Source organism: Lycium barbarum, chromosome 6 (genome assembly GCF_019175385.1).
Source record: "Lycium barbarum isolate Lr01 chromosome 6, ASM1917538v2, whole genome shotgun sequence".
Lineage (NCBI taxonomy): Eukaryota > Viridiplantae > Streptophyta > Magnoliopsida > Solanales > Solanaceae > Lycium > Lycium barbarum.
Genome location: NC_083342.1, coordinates 136,122,970 through 136,142,860, shown reverse-complemented (window position 1 = coordinate 136,142,860; position 19,891 = coordinate 136,122,970). Strand labels below are relative to the sequence as shown.

The 19,891-nt window shown below is 35.5% G+C and overlaps 3 protein-coding genes across 4 annotated transcripts; 1 reads left to right on the top strand and 2 right to left on the bottom strand.

Moving 5' to 3' along the window:
* Positions 1-12: 12 nt before the first annotated feature.
* On the bottom strand, positions 13-3,752 carry LOC132599342 (uncharacterized). The gene is made up of 5 exons (XM_060312665.1): positions 3,589-3,752; positions 3,415-3,511; positions 2,231-2,309; positions 1,791-1,872; positions 13-445 (listed from the first exon to the last, which is right to left on the bottom strand). The coding sequence occupies exons 1-5, from the start codon at positions 3,619-3,621 to the stop codon at positions 305-307; spliced, it is 432 nt and encodes a 143-aa protein (XP_060168648.1). The 5' UTR covers positions 3,622-3,752; the 3' UTR covers positions 13-304.
* A 1,732-nt stretch (positions 3,753-5,484) lies between these two features.
* On the top strand, positions 5,485-14,433 carry LOC132599340 (probable ubiquitin-conjugating enzyme E2 23). 2 transcript variants are annotated; one of them, XM_060312664.1, is made up of 9 exons: positions 5,485-5,639; positions 6,690-8,768; positions 9,275-9,412; positions 10,365-10,838; positions 11,233-11,302; positions 11,524-11,663; positions 11,799-12,110; positions 13,245-13,543; positions 14,002-14,433. In XM_060312664.1, exons 2-8 carry the CDS (start codon positions 6,690-6,692, stop codon positions 13,494-13,496), a joined length of 3,465 nt encoding a protein of 1,154 aa, XP_060168647.1. In that variant the 5' UTR covers positions 5,485-5,639; the 3' UTR covers positions 13,497-13,543; positions 14,002-14,433. The 2 variants fall into 2 exon arrangements, with proteins under 2 accessions (XP_060168647.1, XP_060168646.1); XM_060312663.1 differs by lacking the exon at positions 14,002-14,433 and having other exon boundaries at positions 13,245-13,946.
* A 1,728-nt stretch (positions 14,434-16,161) lies between these two features.
* LOC132599338 (uncharacterized) lies at positions 16,162-16,982 on the bottom strand. Its single transcript, XM_060312662.1, has one exon. It carries the CDS (start codon positions 16,812-16,814, stop codon positions 16,377-16,379), a length of 438 nt encoding a protein of 145 aa, XP_060168645.1. The 5' UTR covers positions 16,815-16,982; the 3' UTR covers positions 16,162-16,376.
* Between the last annotated feature and the right edge of the window lie 2,909 nt (positions 16,983-19,891).

The window sequence follows — 19,891 nt, the reverse complement described above, 5'->3', positions numbered from 1 at the left end:
TTTATGATGGCGTTATGGAAAATATCTTCTATTGAACAAACACAACTGTCTTGCAAGTACATATGACTACTAAATAAAACCAGTAATTACCTAATCCACACTATGGTTCAGTAAATCTTAAAATCAATAAAACGGAATACACGGATGTACTTGTCTATTTTGGTTACTATCATGCGAAGTAGCAAATCTGACAAATACCCTTCAGCTAGTTTGCAAAAATATGGTAATTCATCCTTATTTTGTTCATCGGCTTGGGGTAGAGGTACACTGGAGTGCCTTGCAAAATGACTTTGAAAGCAGTCATTCAACTAGCTGAACTCAAACCAAAGGATTTGACGATAGTGCTAACCCTTTCAGCGAAAGTTCTGGATGTTATCTTTTTGCCAGGAACGTGAAATGGATTCGACACAGCATCGACATATGCGGCGTGAAATTTCCTGAAAAACTGTTTTCACCAAAAGAAAAAAATAATTAAGCAATCTGCTATGCTAAAGGCTAACTACACATGCTAAAGGCTAACTACACATACATCATACTGTAGAACATCTTAAACATAATGTGCTTCAACAGTATTTCTTGGACATATAGCCATTGGTATCATTCAAACGATGTATTCTCAGTTCCCTACGTCCCAGTTTTCCTGTAGAGGGAATATTAACCAACTTGGTGGATAAATCATAAAATTAACTCGTTTACAGTTGTTCATTTATTATGATGATGGTGCCTTTGTGTTTTACACTGGGAAACTGTATGTCCGTTCTCTGTGCCATAAAATACATTAATGTGGTGTTACGTACTAGGAACTGCATTACTGTTTTTTACAGTGGAAAACTGATCCTTTGGCAAATTGCAAACTGGTATAGCTGTTTGTGCAACATATCACAGTAGCAAACCTGGGACACTAGATTGTCTTACAGTTCAGACATAAATAAACTTTGGTTCTACAATCGGTAATGTTTTCCTAAGTGCACCGATTTGTAAGGATGTGATAACAACAATAGTCTATCAATGCTTCACTCTGTTTAACGTAGGAGTTATGCCTTTACTCTTTACATGAAAGTTTGCCAATTTAAGGAAATAGCTACTGTTTAGATGAAGATATTTTAACAACACACCATGATAAATGAAAGTTATCCTAATAACCACAAAAGAGACTCAGCGAAATTATAGTTTCTATTCCATTTCACGATATCAGGTAAAACAGACTCTGACTTCTTTCGCAACAGACACATATATAGATCACTTGATTTTAGAGAACAAGATTGAACGGCCTCAAGCGACAAAGAGTGGAATAATGCAAACAATGATAATATCTGAGTAGCTCGTCAAAGAGTTACCAACAAAAAATTGTGTGAAAGAAACAAATCATCAAACGTAACAAGATGCATGCTTTTTTTTTGTTTTACAAGGTAACAAGGTGCATGCTAAAGGATCTCAGACACAAGAGGAGTCTATTTGTCCATGTTTTAACTGTCTGTTTTGCAGAATATACCTAAATGGGTCGACACATAGTTTTCAGATATTCATTTTCTGTCATAAGCACTAAAGAAGACAAAAGGCTTCCAAGAACTTTGTATTCCTAAATACAAATCATTTCAGAACCCAAGTCAGAAAGAAGATGAATAATTCTACTTCTTTCAGATTTTTGTCAACCTCAAATCACTACATTTATTACTTTATATAAAAAATGCATTATGCTTCAATAGGAGCAGATATGTTGGTTTTGAACAGGGAAAGAGGAAGCAAATCAACCAATGCAAGAGCAAAACAAGGAGAGAATTAGCACTTACATTTCTCACATCGGCATCTCGAACATCAAGATCTGTTGTGACCAATATGAGTTTCACTTTTGTATTAGTCAAATAACCATACCTGTAAACATATTATCAGTTATATAATAGCACATGGGGAAAGACAGGGTTAAATGTCGATGATCTTATATATTCACAAAGTCTATGTTAAGTAGACTCTGGTACTATGGTTCATATTCAGTGCATCTACAGTTACTCATTCGGTATGGGCTACATCCATTTCTAAGCAAGTTTTTTGGCGTATTTTAAAAGATCAATCTGAAGCAGCTACACCATGCCATACCCATTTTATGCAGATATATTAATGAAAATCAAGTGTTAATGTAACATGGCTCAAAAATCATACCACCAACTCCACCAATCACCAAAAGAAAAGTTTCTCCATGAAGAAAAATTAAGCACAAGTAAGTATTACTCACACTTTGTAGTTTTCAGTTGGATATAGAAGGCCAAGAAATGTCTCGTTCAGAGTGGGGCTGGATTTTTTTGGATTGTTCACTGCAATAGACAACAGATGAATTGTCAAAAAGAAACCAGATGCTAACCAAGTTTTGATATCAAGATATGTTAATTACGCAAGATCCTCAGGAAAAGAATAAATGGCTAGAAAATATACAAGTCCATAAAGTACAATCAAGTGATAAGAACTCTGTAACACAATCCATTCTCCACGATTTCTGAGTAAAACCTCTTTTTCCTATTAAAGAGCAAATCTGTCCAAGAAAAACAGGATGTCTGATAGGTCAAGTAGTAGCTAGTGGAACGATCAGTCAGTAGTTGTTTGACTGTCCAATTTTTATCTGGTAACCTAAGACTTCAGTCATGAAGCCGTAGTAGGTCAGGATCATGATTATGTTTACAATTAACAGCTCCATCTGCAGCAGCTTCCTTTTAGTTTCCACATAATACAACACAAGAATCAAATCCAACAAGAAAAGTCTCTGCTGCCATTCAGTAATTTAAAGATCTAATAGTGTGGTCCATTAACTAGATTAAAATGTGGAGACTATCTAAGAATAGTCCCCAGCTGCTATTCACTGTCCAAGTATTTTGATTTTTTTCTTACCGACTTAGTAATTGGAGTATCGGACTTGACGTTTAACAAAATGGTACCATCTTTTTCCCTTTCTTTTGGATAAGTAAAAAGGATGTATTAAATGGAGAAGGCCTTCCAACTCATAAGCTACTTTTCAATATTATTTTTTTTCCACAGCAATCACACCTTATAGGACTATTCAAGAAGGAAAGTTTCCTGATTATGTTTTCTGTTTCTGCAATTCAATTGCATTTCACCAGAGATAATCAAATAAAAAAATTTAGCTACACAAAAGCATATACCCAAATCATTCTACCCTATTCTGACTCATATGTTATTGAAAGTAGTTGGCTTTACAATCCAAGGAAGAATCTCCTAAATGAACAAACAAATCAGCTATGACTGGCTCTAACTATGCACATTTTGCCCCAAAAAACCCTAATAAATCGACACAAACCATAGGCAGAATTCAAGTGTAAATTAAGTTGTTTTCTTATAGCTAAAATGAAGTAGTAAGGCGTCAGATCAAGTGATACTAAGCTAGATCAGCAAATTATATAAACAAACCTCGTTCATCGACGACATCAAGGGAGCAATGGACAATGTGATGAAGTTTTAGGGCATCATCTGCTTCAGTGAAGCTCTGTATGTAAAGCGGATTGTTCTGTCCATCCCAATCACAAAAATAAAAACGACAAACAATAATCAGTTGTTGAAACAAAAAACGGAGAGTTGGAGTACCTGGTCACCGACGACGGCAACGCAAACGATCATCTTCGATCTCTGCAAATCTGCTAATTCAACTAACAAAAAGATATTAGTCCTCCTCTTTTTCTTTTTTCAGTGTTAATTATTTATCTATGACGTCATAAGTATTTAACCGGAAAAGAAGAAATTTCACAGGTTTAACAAGGATTCGTCATAAATATTTAACACTTCTGTTATTTGAAAAATCATTTTGTTTTTCTTAAACCACGGTTTTATTTAAATACTTTATTTTTTTATTAAACTTCTTGGATAATTCAAAGTTAACCACGTTAATTTATTTTTTGATAATTGAAGAGTGACACGAAAAATTGAATTTAAGCTTTCATAAGCTAAAGGTTTTTCCTAAAAATAAAAAATGAAATTCCAGAAGTCACATAGAATAATAATAAGATTGCTACTACTCTTAGCAAAATAAAATAAAAAATAAAAAAGATTGCCAATACTTTTTATGTTTCAGTTTGTTTGTCTTAATTTGACTAATTTATTCAACCAATGAGGTAGGACAAAATATTCTCAAGTTTAATGGGATTAGTTTGGATATTCATAATAACATGAGATAAAGATTTATATTGTGTTTGATTGTCAGTTTAAATTTATATCGTCAATCAAACTCTGTACAAATTTTATCTCATATTTAATCTTGAATATCCCATCTTATCTCGCGTACCAAACTAGCCCTAAAAGTAATAGTGTTTTTATTTTCTTGATTTCTTCCTCATGTTTTCCTATTTTAGTTTTTGGAGGTTCTTGCTCAAACAAGTGGTGTCCCAATAAGTCAACAACATGTTTTGGAACAATTTAAGTGCCAAATTATTTTTGGCAAAACAAATTTATTACTTTTAGACGGAGAGGAGCCAAACTTAAATTTGAAAATGTTTTTATTTTTATTTTTCATCTATCAATTCCGTAATGTGCGTTGTTTTTACTAGATTTGTCATCATAAGAGAATAGCTTTGTTATTTTTGGATTTTGGAATTTGTCATCATAAGAGAATAGCTTTGTTATTTTTGGAATTATCTTTCATTCATTCTGCTACTATTACTAGAATAGCAATGTTCGTCATAATTGTAGTTAGTTGATTTTCCTCATAAATAAGTTAAAAACTCAAAAACATAAGATTGAAACTCAACTTTTCATTAGATTTTACATCAAAAAAATAAAAGGGTAATATGGAGGAATCTTATAAATTGAATCAAATATTTCAATGTAAGGAGAAAAATAAGTAAATTATTTATAAATCAACAATATGTGTGGACCGTTGAATTAATCAAAACCAAACAAACTATTTGATTCACCACTACGTTAAATAATATACTTAACTTGTTGAGGGAAATGGATTTTGTAACAAAATTGGCTTGCTTCTTCCAATCTTTTAAGAAAAGTATTATACTTTTTTCAGCATGAGAGATATTTTAACTGGACAGAAAAATACTAATAGCACAATCAGAATATGTTAATAGAAAAAGAGGATAAAATTTATTATAAACAAATAAATCAAATATAAATGAGTCGTTTGGTACCCTGGATAAGGCGGGATATCAAATTAAGTTTGAGATTAATTTTATACAATTTCATATTCTATTTAGTAAAGTTAATATTTTGAGAAAATTAATCACAAACTTAATTTTGGAATCAATCAAATTTTAAAATATTTTATCCAACTTTCCAGATGCATAAATTAGCCTCCGTACTATAATCCTAAAATAATTTAATCTGCAAACCAAACAACCCAGTGTCATTTGTCAAAAGAAGAAAAAGATGAGGGGTAAATTGGGTAATTTAAGACGACCAATGCCATCAAAAAGACTTATACGGCACGTAATGACAATATTGCCCCTCACCTCACGGCTTAGTTCTGTTCACCGTTTTAGCTCACATTCGTAGGAAAGTTGAAGAATATACAAATTAAACACACACACACATATATATATATATACCATGAAAGAGATAGCCGTTCATTCCAAATAATACAATCGCAATAACTTCCAGCTTTGTATCTGTTAATTAATTCTCCGATTCCAAAGGTATATTCGTTATCTTCATTGACATTGTTGAAATTTAATTGAATGGATAAAGAGATTAAATTCATTTTTTACCTTTTTGTTATTGGTATGGATTTTTTAGCGGTTCATTCAGTTGTATTTTGATGTATGGGGTCTCAATGTGATGTTTCCAGCTCCTTTTGGCTGGTTGATGGAAATTTTTGAGGAATGATCGGGTTATTTTGGTAAATTGAAGCTAGGGTTACATGATTGGATTTGGATGGAGGCTGTGTTTGGCTGATGTAGGAATCTGAGAAAAAGATGAAATTTTTGACCAGAAACTGTATTTGAACCTTTTTTCATTAGTTCTATTTTTAATCAGGAAATTAGGGCGAGGTGAGTTTAAAGTGAGTTTAACTATTTAGTTGTTCTGGGCCATGGTGTCTCTTCTATAAATTATTCAATTTTCACAGCTCTAAGCTAGCCCTAGGTGGTTCATTTGGTTAGTGTCATTTCTTTTTAATAGGTACATAAGATTATTTGACCGGGTCATTGGTTTTATAATACAGACAAAGTTTCATTTCATATCATGATTATGCTTTGTTTGAGCTTGAGAATGATGTGGTGTTGTTCTCGAAGGGACACTAAAAATTTGCGATTGTAGTGTACTGCATTGCGGTGAAGTTGCTTTTATGAGTGGGGTTGTATTTTTTCCTTGTTAAAAATGAATGAGCTTCTTTTCTAATATTTCAAATGATCCAACTGAATATGCGGAGTTATAACAAGTTTTTTTAAATTGATTATTTTTGCTGTTTCATATTTCTTAGCACTGATAGATTTATTAGTAGTTTGTCTCGGATATTTTTGGTCAAAATGGTCAGGTTATAATGTTCGTTTTTAATGAAGCAGGTTATAAAGGTTGTCTTCTTTTGCATAAACCAAAACAAGTGAATAGTCTCATTCGCAAATTTGACATTTTTCTGAATTATGGGATGGATACTAAGGTTTTTGAATGTTACCAATGTAAAAATAAAAAATAAAACTAAGGTTTTTGAATGAATTTTTGATGGTCTTCTTGTTTGTGATTGTTAGATGGAAGCTGGCCGACATCATGATGCTGAGCCCACCACAAATGCAAACGAATATAGCAATTTGATAGAAGGCGATTCTTTAGCAAATGGGGCTAGCTTTGATCCAAAAGTTAGATCAGAATGCAAGCCGGGGGAGATTCTCCAGAACTTAGAGAATGTTTCCTATATATATAGACAAGATGTTGTGAAAAGCAAAACTGATGAGAAGATTGGGATAGTCACCGAGGTTGCTGGTGACTCAGATTCAGATAGCAGCTTAACTGATGATGAAGATGAGGATGAGGATGATGGAGAAGAAGACGATGACGATGATGATGGTGGTGGTGTTCATTATGATGATGATGATGATGATGGTGATTCCAACACAGAAGAGGATAGGGATAACAATGAAAAGGCTGAGGAAACTGATGATGGGAACAAAGACCGTAGTAACTATAAGAATGATCCGCTTATCGCAGACCATGTTCGAGTCCTCTGGATGGATCAGTCTGAGTCAACCGAGAGTATTAATAATGTCATTGTTGTCGACAGAGGATTTCTACATGGTGATTATGTCGCTGCAGCTTCTGATCCAACAGGTCAAGTAGGACTGGTGGTTGATATCAATATATCCGTAGATTTGTTAGCGCATGATGGATCTATGTTTAAAAATGTCTCATCTAGGGATTTGAAACGTGTTCGGGATTTTACAGTTGGTGATTATGTTGTCCTTGGCCCTTGGTTGGGTAGGATTGATGATGTTTTTGATAATGTCACTGTGATGTTTGATGATGGTTCTGTATGTAAAGTTATGAAGGCTGACCCAATACGTCTTAAACCAGTTGGTAGGAATGGCCTTGAAGATGGACATTTTCCTTTCTATCCTGGTCAGCGTGTAAAAGCAAGCTCATCATCAGTTTTCAAGAATTCCAGATGGTTATCTGGCTTGTGGAAAGCAAATAGGTTAGAAGGTACAGTAACTAAAGTTACTGTTGGTTCTGTTTTCATCTACTGGATTGCATCTGCTGGATTTGGACCCAATTCCTCCACTACTCCAGCTGAAGAACAGAATCCGAAGAACTTGAAACTGATGTCCTGCTTTTCTCATGCAAGCTGGCAACTAGGTGACTGGTGTCTTCTTCCTTCATCATCTTTTGCCTTGGACAAGCAATTGTCAAAATTACAACTTAGTGACTCCACCAAAACTGTATCAGAGTCTTCTCAATCTTTTGCAGATTGCGATTCAGAAGTTGTCAATTTGGAGGAATCAACAGGGAATAGTGAATGTATGGAAAATGATGTGGAATCTTCTGTGGATGGAAATTGTGAAACTTTAGAGCATGATTCCCTTGCAGAGTCCAGTACATGTGCTAATTCACTGTCAGTTCCCAAGGAATCAGGCCAAGAGTCATGGCCCCTTCATCGTAAAAAGATCCGCAAAGTTGTGGTTAGGAGAGATAAAAAGGCACGTAAGAAAGAGGAAAATTTTGAAAGAGCTCTTCTAATTGTGAATACTAGGACTTCTGTTGATGTTGCCTGGCAGGATGGAAAAATAGGAAGAGGTTTGGAATCTACATCCTTGATCCCTATTGAGAGCCCCGGAGATCATGAATTTGTTGCTGAACAGTATGTCATAGAGAAAGCTGCTGATGATGCTGACGATGCTAATGATGTTAGGCGTGTTGGGGTTGTGAAAAGTGTTAATGCAAAGGAACGTACAGCTTCTGTGAGGTGGTTAAAGCTAGTTACCAGGGCAGAGGACCCCAAGGAGTTTGACAAAGAGGAAGTGGTCAGTGTATATGAGCTTGAGGGGCATCCTGACTATGACTATTGTTACGGTGACGTTGTTGTTCGTTTGTTACCTGTTTCTCTACCAGCAAAAGTGGGTGCTGTTGTGAAATCTACAGAAGAATCAGAAAATTTGTTGGTTCCAACTGAAGCCAAAGAAGATAAGCAAAAGAATTCGAGATGCAATGAAGCAGAAGCCGCTCCAAGTGATGATACTTGTTCCGAATTTTCAGATCTCTCTTGGGTTGGGAATATCACTGGACTCAGAGATGGAGACATCGAAGTCACGTGGGCTCATGGGATGATATCCCTGGTACTACCCAAGATTTTTAATTCTTTTTCCAATTTCTAAATGCATGTTCAGGATGCCCCTAGTTTCTAATAATTCACTCCATGGCTAATGTGAAGACTTTCACCTTTTATCTTTGTTCTTCTATCATCCTTTATAACTTGTATGTCCGTGATTGATTTTTTTTTTTCTCTCTGTGATTGTCTTTCTGGCTGGCTGTTTACTATTGAAACTGGAAAACCAATCAGTCAATTCATACTCTTTCTGCACTGTTAGACTGGGAAAAGAAAGAAAAAAAGGGACCTGCATTAACCATGCTGGTGTATATCTTTGATCATTTTTCCTTACAGATTTGCTTTTCTTATTTGTATGGATGCACACATTTCATTGATAACTAACATTAGAACATCAAGAGAAAATACAGTGTACTTATTTCTTCATATTTCCTTTTCTTAAGGTGGTGGTGCATCTTATGACAGTTGCCCCGAATTTCAATTCATATTCTCATGCTTCCTTTCTGGTTTCTTCAGGTTGGGCCTCAAGCAATTTATGTTGTTGATCGTGATGATGATGAGTCTATCGCGGCCGGAAGTAATGTTGGTGATGATGCAGCTAGCTGGGAAACAATTGAAGATCATGAAAGGGAGGTCCTGGGGAATGTAGAAGAGGTAGGTGATCGCTAAAATGCTGTTATTAGTTATCAGATCGTGATGTGTTCTGTTTGATTTAAACATCAGATTCGACCAGTGTCACGGGTGTTCTGTTCGTTTCTATTTCATCATCTTAGATCTTCAAAAAATTTATACGCCCTTGATGGTGCAGGAAACTGTCTTTTTCAAAGTAAGTACAGACTTCATAGTATGGCTGCTTCTGAATGTTGGTACAAATAATCTATTTCAATATTTAACTACTCCCTCCATCCCATTTTATACTAGGGTGTTTGACTTGACACGAAGTTTAAGAAATAAGGGAAGACTTTTGAAACCTGTGATCTAAAATAAGCTATAGAAATTTGTGTGGCTAGAAACCATCTTATTAAGGGTAAAAAAGGGAAATTTATGGTTGAGTTGTTACTAAATATAGAAAGGTGTCATTCTTTTTGGGACTGACTAAAAAGGAAAGAGTGTCACATAAATTGGGACGAAGGGATTATTTATCAAAAGGAGGATTGCAAGTAATCCTCCAAAAGGCACATCATCAGCAATCTCTTGGTGCTGGCACGAAAATAAAATCCTTTATACTTATCGCAAGGAAAAGAGTAACCCTTTAAGGGTGGAGCTGGTGTAGACACAGATAGATGCCTTCTTCCTTTTTCCTCTTTATTTATATCCTTTTATCTTTTCGTTGATAAAACAAAAATAACTTCCTTAGATGTAATGTCTGCAGCTTAGCTTACAACTTAACATATAGTAATCACCAGTCTTATTAATATAAATTATGTTTTAGATGTGAAGTAAGTTATCTTAATTTTTACCTCAAAAAAAAAAAAAGGTTGTCTGATTTTATCTTGAAGGTAGGTTAGGAGATTAACTAAAATAGTACTTATTTCAACTGCTTTGTGAGAATAAGTGGTTTCTGTTTGTATTAGTACGATGTAATGAACAGTGGGATCTCCTTCAGGAACTTGGAACAACAAATGCTACTGACATCAGTATTGAAGATGATGATGGTGCCATGGCCACTGAAGATTCAGGAAGGAATGGGGCTCTGGCTATTCCCCTGGCTGCACTAGGATTTGTGACCAGGCTGGCCTCTGGAATATTTTCCAGGGGCCGCAAACAGACTGATTCTTCGAGTTTAGATTCCAGAAGTGAAGATGAAGAAAGGGAGGGTGCATTGGCCAGAATATACACTGGCGATGAATCATGGTCTCAAAGGTCTGGAGACCTTGATAATTCCCCAAGGCTACCTGCTGCAGGAAAGGGAGAACAACATGACACTATGGAAGTGACAGAGTTGGACATCATTGAAGCTAACTTGAAGCCAGGAATAGGAAATTCCTCAGATCAACGTGATAACCAAACGTATAGTTTTAAACGCTTTGATATCACAACGGGTCCTTATGATCATCATTTTCTTGGTACAAGTGGCCAGGTTAGTCTTGCCTCCAAGTTCTTCCTGATAAATTGTTCCACTTCTTGACTAATGTTCTATAAAATGTGTTCTATATTTGGTTCTCGTAAGTACGTCATTGCCCTACTTAAAATTTCTGAATGAATCCTTCATCCATCACACTTTTCCATCTTCAAGGTGGTTCATAGCTTGTGTTACACTACCTTTTCTCCATTTCTCCTCTAGTTTTAAAGAAACAGCATATCTTTTTTCTATTTGAATCAGGGGGTGGGGTTGGAGACTTCATATCATGGTTTCTAAAGGCGAGCTAGTTATGAGTGACTTTGTGAGCGTCCTTTCTTCTGAGTGCCCGATTCTATCTCATTTCAAATTTATAAGAGGTCTTCTACTGAGCTGTGTTGATCATTATGTGCAGAATAATGCTGGGAGGAAGTGGCTTAAGAAAGTTCAACAAGATTGGAACATCCTTCAGAATAACCTGCCAGGTATCTTATCAGAGAGACCTTTTTTTTTTTTTTTTTTTTCATATGTAGGTATATTATCATAGGATTTAGCTCTCCATATGTTATAATTGTTCTCTAAATTTTTATTTTCACCATTCAAGTGACACCATCAACTTTAACATACAATAACTACACCTCGATCTCAAACTAGTTGGGGTCGGCTATCAAATCATCAGTTTTAACATTCAGACTGCTTTTATCAGATGGAATATATGTACGTGTTTATGAAGATCACATGGATCTTCTAAGGGCAGTGATTGTTGGAGCATATGGGACTCCTTACCAAGATGGCTTATTCGTCTTTGATTTCCACCTTCCACCTGAGTACCCTGATGTTCCACCAGTAAGCCTACTTAATGTTGCTTTCCTTGAATCCTTCTCCCCTTTGTCTAGGGGGTTACAGTTTGCATCTCTAATCTCCTTTTGGCTCATGACTTCATTTTTAAGTTATTTTTCAAATATTTATGTTGTGTTGCAGTCAGCATATTATCATTCTGGTGGCTGGCGGATAAATCCAAACCTGTATGAGGAAGGGAAGGTTTGTCTCAGCCTTTTAAATACTTGGACGGGCAGAGGGAATGAGGTCTGGGATCCTTCATCCTCAAGTATACTTCAAGTCCTAGTTTCACTTCAAGGGCTAGTCTTGAATTCCAGGCCATATTTTAATGAAGCTGGTTATGACAAGCAAGTTGGGACAGCTGAAGGAGAAAAAAATTCACTATCATACAACGAAAATACCTTCTTATTGAACTGCAAGACAATGATGTATCTGATGAGGAAGTCTCCTAAGGTAATTGATATTTTATTTTCTTATGTTTGGCAAGCCATGTTAAATTGTTCTAGTTTGACATGCCATTTTGCCTTGTTTGATGTGCAATATGAATGAGTAGCTGATAATCTTCCATCTCTTACAACATCTACTGTCGACATCCTTGATAACTCTCCATTTTGGATTTCATCTTTATTTTTGAGATGTTTGAAACCAATTATAAAGTTATTATTTGAAAATTTAAAACCAATTATACACAAACTATCTTTTTCTCTTTCTTTCTCCCAATACAAGAACTGCAATCCATAACTCTTCAGGCTTGGAATGTCTTCTCATTTTATTATATTTCTGATGGACCAACTTTACTAGCCATCTATTTGTTCATGAGCTCAGTTGAAGTTAGTGTCTCTTGGATCACAGCTTGTTTTGTTTTCTACTTGGCATTTCTCTGTCAATCTAATCCGTTTGAGAGAACTGCTGTATAGTGTATCATTGACTCAGGTAGAAAAATGAAAATGTGGACCTCTAACTCAAAAATTCCCTTTATAAATGCTTGTTTCACCTTTCGGACAAGAGTCACGATAATGCTTGTTTTTCTTTTTCATTTTTAGCTGATTACTTCCATAATGCCAATGGACTTAATTGATAAATCATGATGTCATGTCATATTTGGTCTCTTGGCGTTGTTGAAACATGTGTATGTTGCGTTTACTGGGCTCTAATTAAACTGCAACAGTGATGATTTTAGTTTGACTAGGTAATGCTACATCCGTCAAATAATGGTATAGGATTCTGATCCGCTAATTTCCTTCTCAATACTTCCAGATTAAGCAGGCAGTCGATGTCTTTACTGTCAGCAACTCATAATAAATTTCTAGAACGAACATAATAATAGGATACAAAATATGGACAGATAAATAAGAAGAAGGGTATCTCAGAGGAAAAATAGGTCATGGAACCTACCTTTAAAAAAAAAAAAAAAATGAATACTAGGAACAAATGATGGCGAGCATTTGTTGTTTATTGCTCCTTGTTTGTTTGTAAACTTGTTTGGTATTGATCACCTTTGGCACTATGGTTTAGTGATAAAACAATTCATTCTTGTTAACTGATAAATTTGATAGTAACTTGTTCCAAAACATTGGATTGAAATAGGATTTTGAAGAGCTTATCAGAGAACACTTTAGAATGCGTGGTTACTACATCCTCAAGGCCTGTGACGCTTATATGAAAGGATTCCTTATTGGCTCTCTCAGAAAAGATGCTTCCGTAAGCAGTAACAACAGCGCTAATTCAAATTCAGTTGGTTTCAAGCTAATGCTGGCTAAGATTGTACCGAAACTTTTCTTGGCTCTGAAAGAAATAGGAGTGGAGTGTGAAGAGTTCAAGCATCTCCACCAATTGTAGCAGAGATCTTGAAGCATTTGGTGTATATCATTGTTCAGTCCAGCAAGGTCAGCCTTTTAAACATTTTCAAATGTCAAAGACATTTGATGGTTTCTTTTTTTGGTGAACTTCTGTTTGGGATATGATTTGATAGTTACAATGGCTGATAGCTAGGCAATGTCATTTTTGCGGAGGACAAAATGCAGGGATTACTGCTATACTGTAACATTTCTTTAACTAACACAGGTGATTAGGAACGAGTAGGTTGTGTTTGGTGGCTACTTGTTTGTCCTTGCCTATTAACTTTCATCATTGTTGTAGTCCCCTCCAAATTTGGGGAGGCAGTTTACTAGTGAAATTTTTTGTTTTTCCTGAATGATTGGTGAGGTCGTTAGTTTAACTCAAATTCTCTGTTTGGAGAATTCTGTAAAAACATTTTGATTCTTAGAGAGTGATTCTTTTACAAGCTAATTGTACTTGTCTTTATCATTAGTTCATTAAACCTTCAATTCCGATTTTGGTGTAGACTGCTATGCTAGTTTTGCAAGGCATGAAGAATTGGATGGCTAACAAGGAGTTTCTTTATCCAATAATGCTAGTGTATTTCTTTCATGGCCCGTTCATCCATTCATCCAGCGCCTTGAACAATTGACATAAGAACAATGAATTTTGTATGTCAAATTTCAAGCTTATCGCCATTTCTTGTGGTTGCCGGGGCAAAGAGTGGTTAGCGATGGAAAATAACATGAATCATACAGAGCACGCGCAAAGGTGGTTTGTGTTATTCTTTGCTTTTGGTACTAGAGGCATTTGTATGTCGTTTATTCCAGCGATCACTTGAAGGAGCTGGGTTTGCGATGTCTTAAGTCCCTTGTTAACACTTGAAACTGTTATTTTGCGTGTTAACAGAATAAGATCAGCCAGATGGTTCGTTCTTGAGGCATGTTTTTCATCTTTACAGCCGTCTCCCTGAATGACTCCGCATCTTACACTTCACAAATGCTTAATCTTTTAATTTGCTTTTCAATGATTTCTGTGTAGAAGAATAGCTAATTAATCACTGTGCCAACGTATAATATGAAAAGGAATAATACCAAATGATAAGTGAAGGTAGACAAAACCCACATATAGTACATGCATCGAAGATCGGCTAATGGATACACCATACACGTTACGTCCCGTTAGTACAGGTATCAACACATTCTTGTCCATTCTGAGATATGAATTCTTTAATGGTTCACTTTCAAAATTGGCAATTATAACTGGGTCGCTGAATCAACTTGCATGCACCTCAACTTATTCATTGGGTACTTGTTTCCTTCTACCAACATGGATATCTGATACCTCCATCCACCATGGTCTGGACCAGGATGAGAAAAAGTCCTTAGTTGTTTTACCTCTATTAGAATTTGAACTCTATTCAGCCTATGGCCTGGACCAGGATGAGAATAAATTGTTAGCTGTTTTGCCTCTATTAGGATGTGAAATCTATTCTCCCGATGACCCATAGTTCCTTTGATTGTTAGGTCACACAAGCAAACAATTATGGTACATGGTGAAGAATGAAAATGACTTATTTCACTTATTATCGTGCTTCTGGAATTTCTTTTGGATGGTATGCATTGCTTGACCAAGCTAGCTCTACATGTGAATTGAGTTCATAACAGATCTTGAAGGACCAAAGGAGACAATCCAGTGCCTTCAAGATTGTCGTGTCAATAGATAAATCTAGGGAACTTTAACTCCGTTCAGCATGTAAACTGCTGGTCTAGATAACTCAATAGCTAAATTGGTTCGAGATACTTTTCCATTTCTAAAATACGTCAAAAAGTAGAATGGCGGTCATTTATTATCAAAGCTGTTGTTTTCCCAACTATGCCTGCAGAAACCACCCAGTTCTTTGCAGTTCACCATCTCTTCTTTCATGAAAATGTGGTGTCCACGGTCAACTTTTGTGTCACTTAGATTTATTTTCCCACCAGCACAGGTACCGAGTAACAATGGTGATTCACTCACTGTTTCAAAAATGAGTGCACCAAGGGCAATACAGAGGTTCAGTTTTCGGTTGAATCAGGCTGAATATACAGACAAACTAAATGAGTGAACATTTGAGGCTATGAATAGTTCTGATTTCTGTTGCACTAATCAATCGTTGACCTAATAATTCCACAAGGTTGATGAAATGTTGCAAATCGTTGGGTCTAAAGCGTTTCCTCACCTCTTTTTCGCCCCTAAGTTGAGATCACTGCCTAAACTGCAACAAGCATTCCCCTATCTATAATTATCAATCTCCACTAAGCAGTGACTGCACTAATAAGCACATTTATCAAACAATAAGATGGACAAGCGATGGCGCAGCATGAACTCTTAACAAGACAGTACAGGGGGCAGGTCAAATTTCAAATGTAAGCATGAAATCATGAAGGATTGCCAAATACATGAATTTTGGATGTTAGAAGTTGAATTAAGGGATTTGTTCCAAAGAAGTGCGCTCTAGATAATTGTTGTCAAGCTTGATGTCTTAGCTATTGAGCTACATCTTGCAACAACAACTTAATTGGTAATGTTCATGACATGACTGCCACAAACAGCATCTATATGCTAGGATAAAATTTGTTTCAATGCAGTATTGCAAAAATAAATTCAGAAAGCAAAAATGAGTACTTCAATTGAAATTCAAACAAAGTATAGAACTGTCAATTGCATATATCTATGACTTTTTTCTCCTTACAAACAAAGATCAATTTTTTTAAGACTTGTAAATCTCCCAGATACCCTCTAATTTGTCAATTTATCTCATGTTTTACTAATTCATGACAATGTAAAGGAAATCAAAATACAGTAAACAGAGAGATTCACATTATTCAAAAAACAAAGAAACATAACAAAAATTATATTAATTCATACACTGTTATTGATAATTCTTCGCCTTGCAAGAAACCTAGCAATCGGCGGTGTAAGACCTAGGGTTATCGGAACCCTAACCGGAAAAAGCGCCTTATTAAGCAACAACGCCACAGCTAACGCGCCGCCACTCGACGCCGCCATCTCAGCCGTACGATTCCTCTTCTTCACCGGCACCGGCGCCACGTCACCGTCACGATTAAAAGGTTCTTCGGTGATAAATCCATCAACTGAGGGTAAATTAGTAATTTTATCGTTTCCTTCTACTTCTTTTTCTTTTGATAAACCGATTTTTTCGAGCATTTCTTCAACATCTACGTTGTTTTTAACGGCAACATAAAGGCCTGTAATTGAAGCTGCTGAAACGGAAAAGTGAACGCCTAATGCTACCTTTCCGTATTTCTTTAATAGTTCTCTGAATCTTCCACCTGCCATTGTTAATGTGTCTAAGCTTTCAGATTGAGGGGAAAATGGAGTTGTTGGTTGGTGTTAGGACTGTTATCACGGCTAGGGTTTTTGTTGAGTTAGGGTTTTGGGGGATTTGAGCTAAACGGCGTCGTAAGAGGGTGTTGTTACACTTGTTAATGGTTGAAGACTTGAGAGCCACGTTGGTCCTTGTTAATGAGTTAAGTTTTGCTATTTGGTCCTTGTAACTAGTTACGTTTTGCACTTTGGTCCTTTTCAACATTTGACTAGTTGTGGAAATGGATTAATTTGGATACGTTGCAATTTGAATAGAATTAAAATGACCTTGTAAAATCTCTTGATTGATTATTTTCAGATCTCTTAAATAAACATTATGTTGTAAAAAGAAATAGTTCTCCTACATTTGATGTTACTTCCTAAAATAGAGATAAAACCGTCCTTCGATGAGTAATCTAATAGTCGAGAATTCCTTCGTAATCTTGTTTTTTTATTTCTATTATATGAAATGCTATTGTTTTAACGGGAATGGGATTATTGTCCTTTTCACCATTACTGTAAAACCTGGCAAATTTTTATGTGTAGAGTTAATTATCTATCTATTTAAAGCAATAAGTTATTGATTTTTATACACTTCGAGAAGCAAATTGAAATATGTTTCATGTTGAATAAAATTGCAATTGCTATTAAAACTTTTGAACTTTGAATGGCGTAATATGCATGACTTTGAAGTCAACTATGCATTTGTCATTTTCACTTTTCTAGAATCTCCAAATTAACGGAAACGTTGATAAACTATTCTACACCTTGAAAGGTAAACTGAGATATATTCAACATACTAAAAAAAACATTAATTTTCAAACTTTGAAATTATGAATTGTCACCTTCACTCTCCTAGAATATGTATTTGACATTTTTAACATTTTTTGTGTGGATTGGCTTCAAAGGCGCTGGTCTTTAATTTTTGTCCTTCAAATTGCGGGTCTTTAATATTTGTCCTTCGCCTAAAAAATAAAGTGGCTGAAAACATCTCGAGGTTCTGGGTTCAAATCCCAACTCAGTTAAAGAAAAAGAAAATCGCAACGTTTGCCTTGTATTTTTTTTTTTTGTCAGAGATGAAGTTCGAACCCAGAATCTCGATATATTTTCGGCCAGCTTTTTGGTGAGGGACAAAAATTAAAGTATTCCAATTTGATGGATAAAAATTAAAGACCATTCCAAAATAGGTCAATCATGCAAATTGTCCCATTTTTAATGGAAGTGATTTCAAATGAAAGGCATGCCAGAGCTCATCTATGATTTGGGCCATATGGGCTATGGCTTACTACACCAAGACGTCTTTTGATTCTTTTATGGTAAAATCACATTTCATGTACTCCAGTTCGTTTTTCCTGCAACCATAAAAGATTATGCTTGACTAAAAATTAGATGACCTAATTGTTGTATAGAACTACTGATATTATGATTTAATTGGAATAGTTGTACTCGTGTCTGGAATAACTGTGGAGTTGTAGGAGTAGTTGTACACTCATGTCTGCTGGGCATTTGTTGTTCAATTGACCTTATCAATAATGAATTGTCACATCAACTTCTACCTTTGAATTTTAAGGCCAAAGTTAAAATTTAAGCATGTTCCTCTTCACGTTTCCTGTTGCTCTATAGAGCTATAACTTCCACGATATTTGTACTGACGAAAGGTAACAAATGCCTCGTAAAGTTGCTAAGTACGCAAGATTTATCTACAGCATTGCTGTTTAAAAAAAGGGAAATTTGTGGTTATCCATTCCCTCACATATTTTTCTTTTTCACTATTGTAGTTGCTCTTTCCATGTGAGGCCAAAGGATGACCTCTCACCTCACATGAAATGTGTATTCCAGAGTGGCTTTTTTATCCATGTCATCTTTACACCTTTTCTTGTCCTTTATGTAATCAATTGTATTGTGGTTTTTACCCTTTATATTACAGTGTTGCTTTGCTTTATCTTGTTCACTTAGACCTGCTGCTGGTCTTCATAGCCCAAAAAAGGGCAGGCACTTGTCAATTGTCAAGCAATCCCTGCAATAAGTTTTAGACCTTTCCAGAATCCCCTATGGTATGAGGGACCAAGTACAAAGCCCACAACATAGAGAAGCATCTTCCTTTCTTAGTGGAGACACGTGGCATCATGCATGTGGATGGTTGCAATAATTAAGAAAGATAAAGGGATCCCCTCCACCCGGCGCCCCTCCCTCTCCCCCCCCCCCCAAAAAAAAGCACTAATCTTTAATTTTTCATTTTATAAGTGGCTTAATGCCATATGCAATCCTCACAATTTTTTTTTATTTTTTTTATTTTGGCACCTCGTGTTGTTCCTACTGAACTCATGAACTCGTCCTCAAGTGTGTTTATCAAACACAATCAGATATACATGGTATTCTATCTTCAATGTAGCAACATGCTAATAAATATTCTAATTATACCATTTTATAGCTAAGATTAGCAGGGAAAAAAAAGAGTAAGCTCTTAATTAAGTTGACAGTGAAAGAGCAGAACCAATAGAAACTGACACATTCATGACCTAAAGAATAACTTACCACACGTCTAAACTATTACTTTACCTTCATTATCACAATTTATTTTTTGCTTCTAATAAAAATCACATTTAGAGAGTTTGATAGACACACTTGAAGACAAGTTCAGGGTTCAATAGGAACAACACTTAATTGAAGTGTCAAAATGGAAAAGAGACAAATTTAGGGGCTACATATGCATTAAGCCTTTATAAATTTTACTAGTTAGTATACATTGATTATATACTTGTTATTTTAGCTAGCACTAATCGCTGGTTATTCACTGGTTGTAAGTACACGTCGATGACTTATGATCTGAGTGAGTTTTTTAACCGGATAGCTAAAAGAGTTAAAATCTGAAACATAAAGTGCCCAAAATGAATGAAATTCTAAGGTATCCTCTAATACACACGGCTTTTATCTAATACACACGGTTATTGTTTTTTTTTTTTTTTTTTGAGATAACTAATTTTACTAGAGATACTTACTTTTAAATACATTTGAAATTATATTATTATTTTATTATATACAAGTACGTA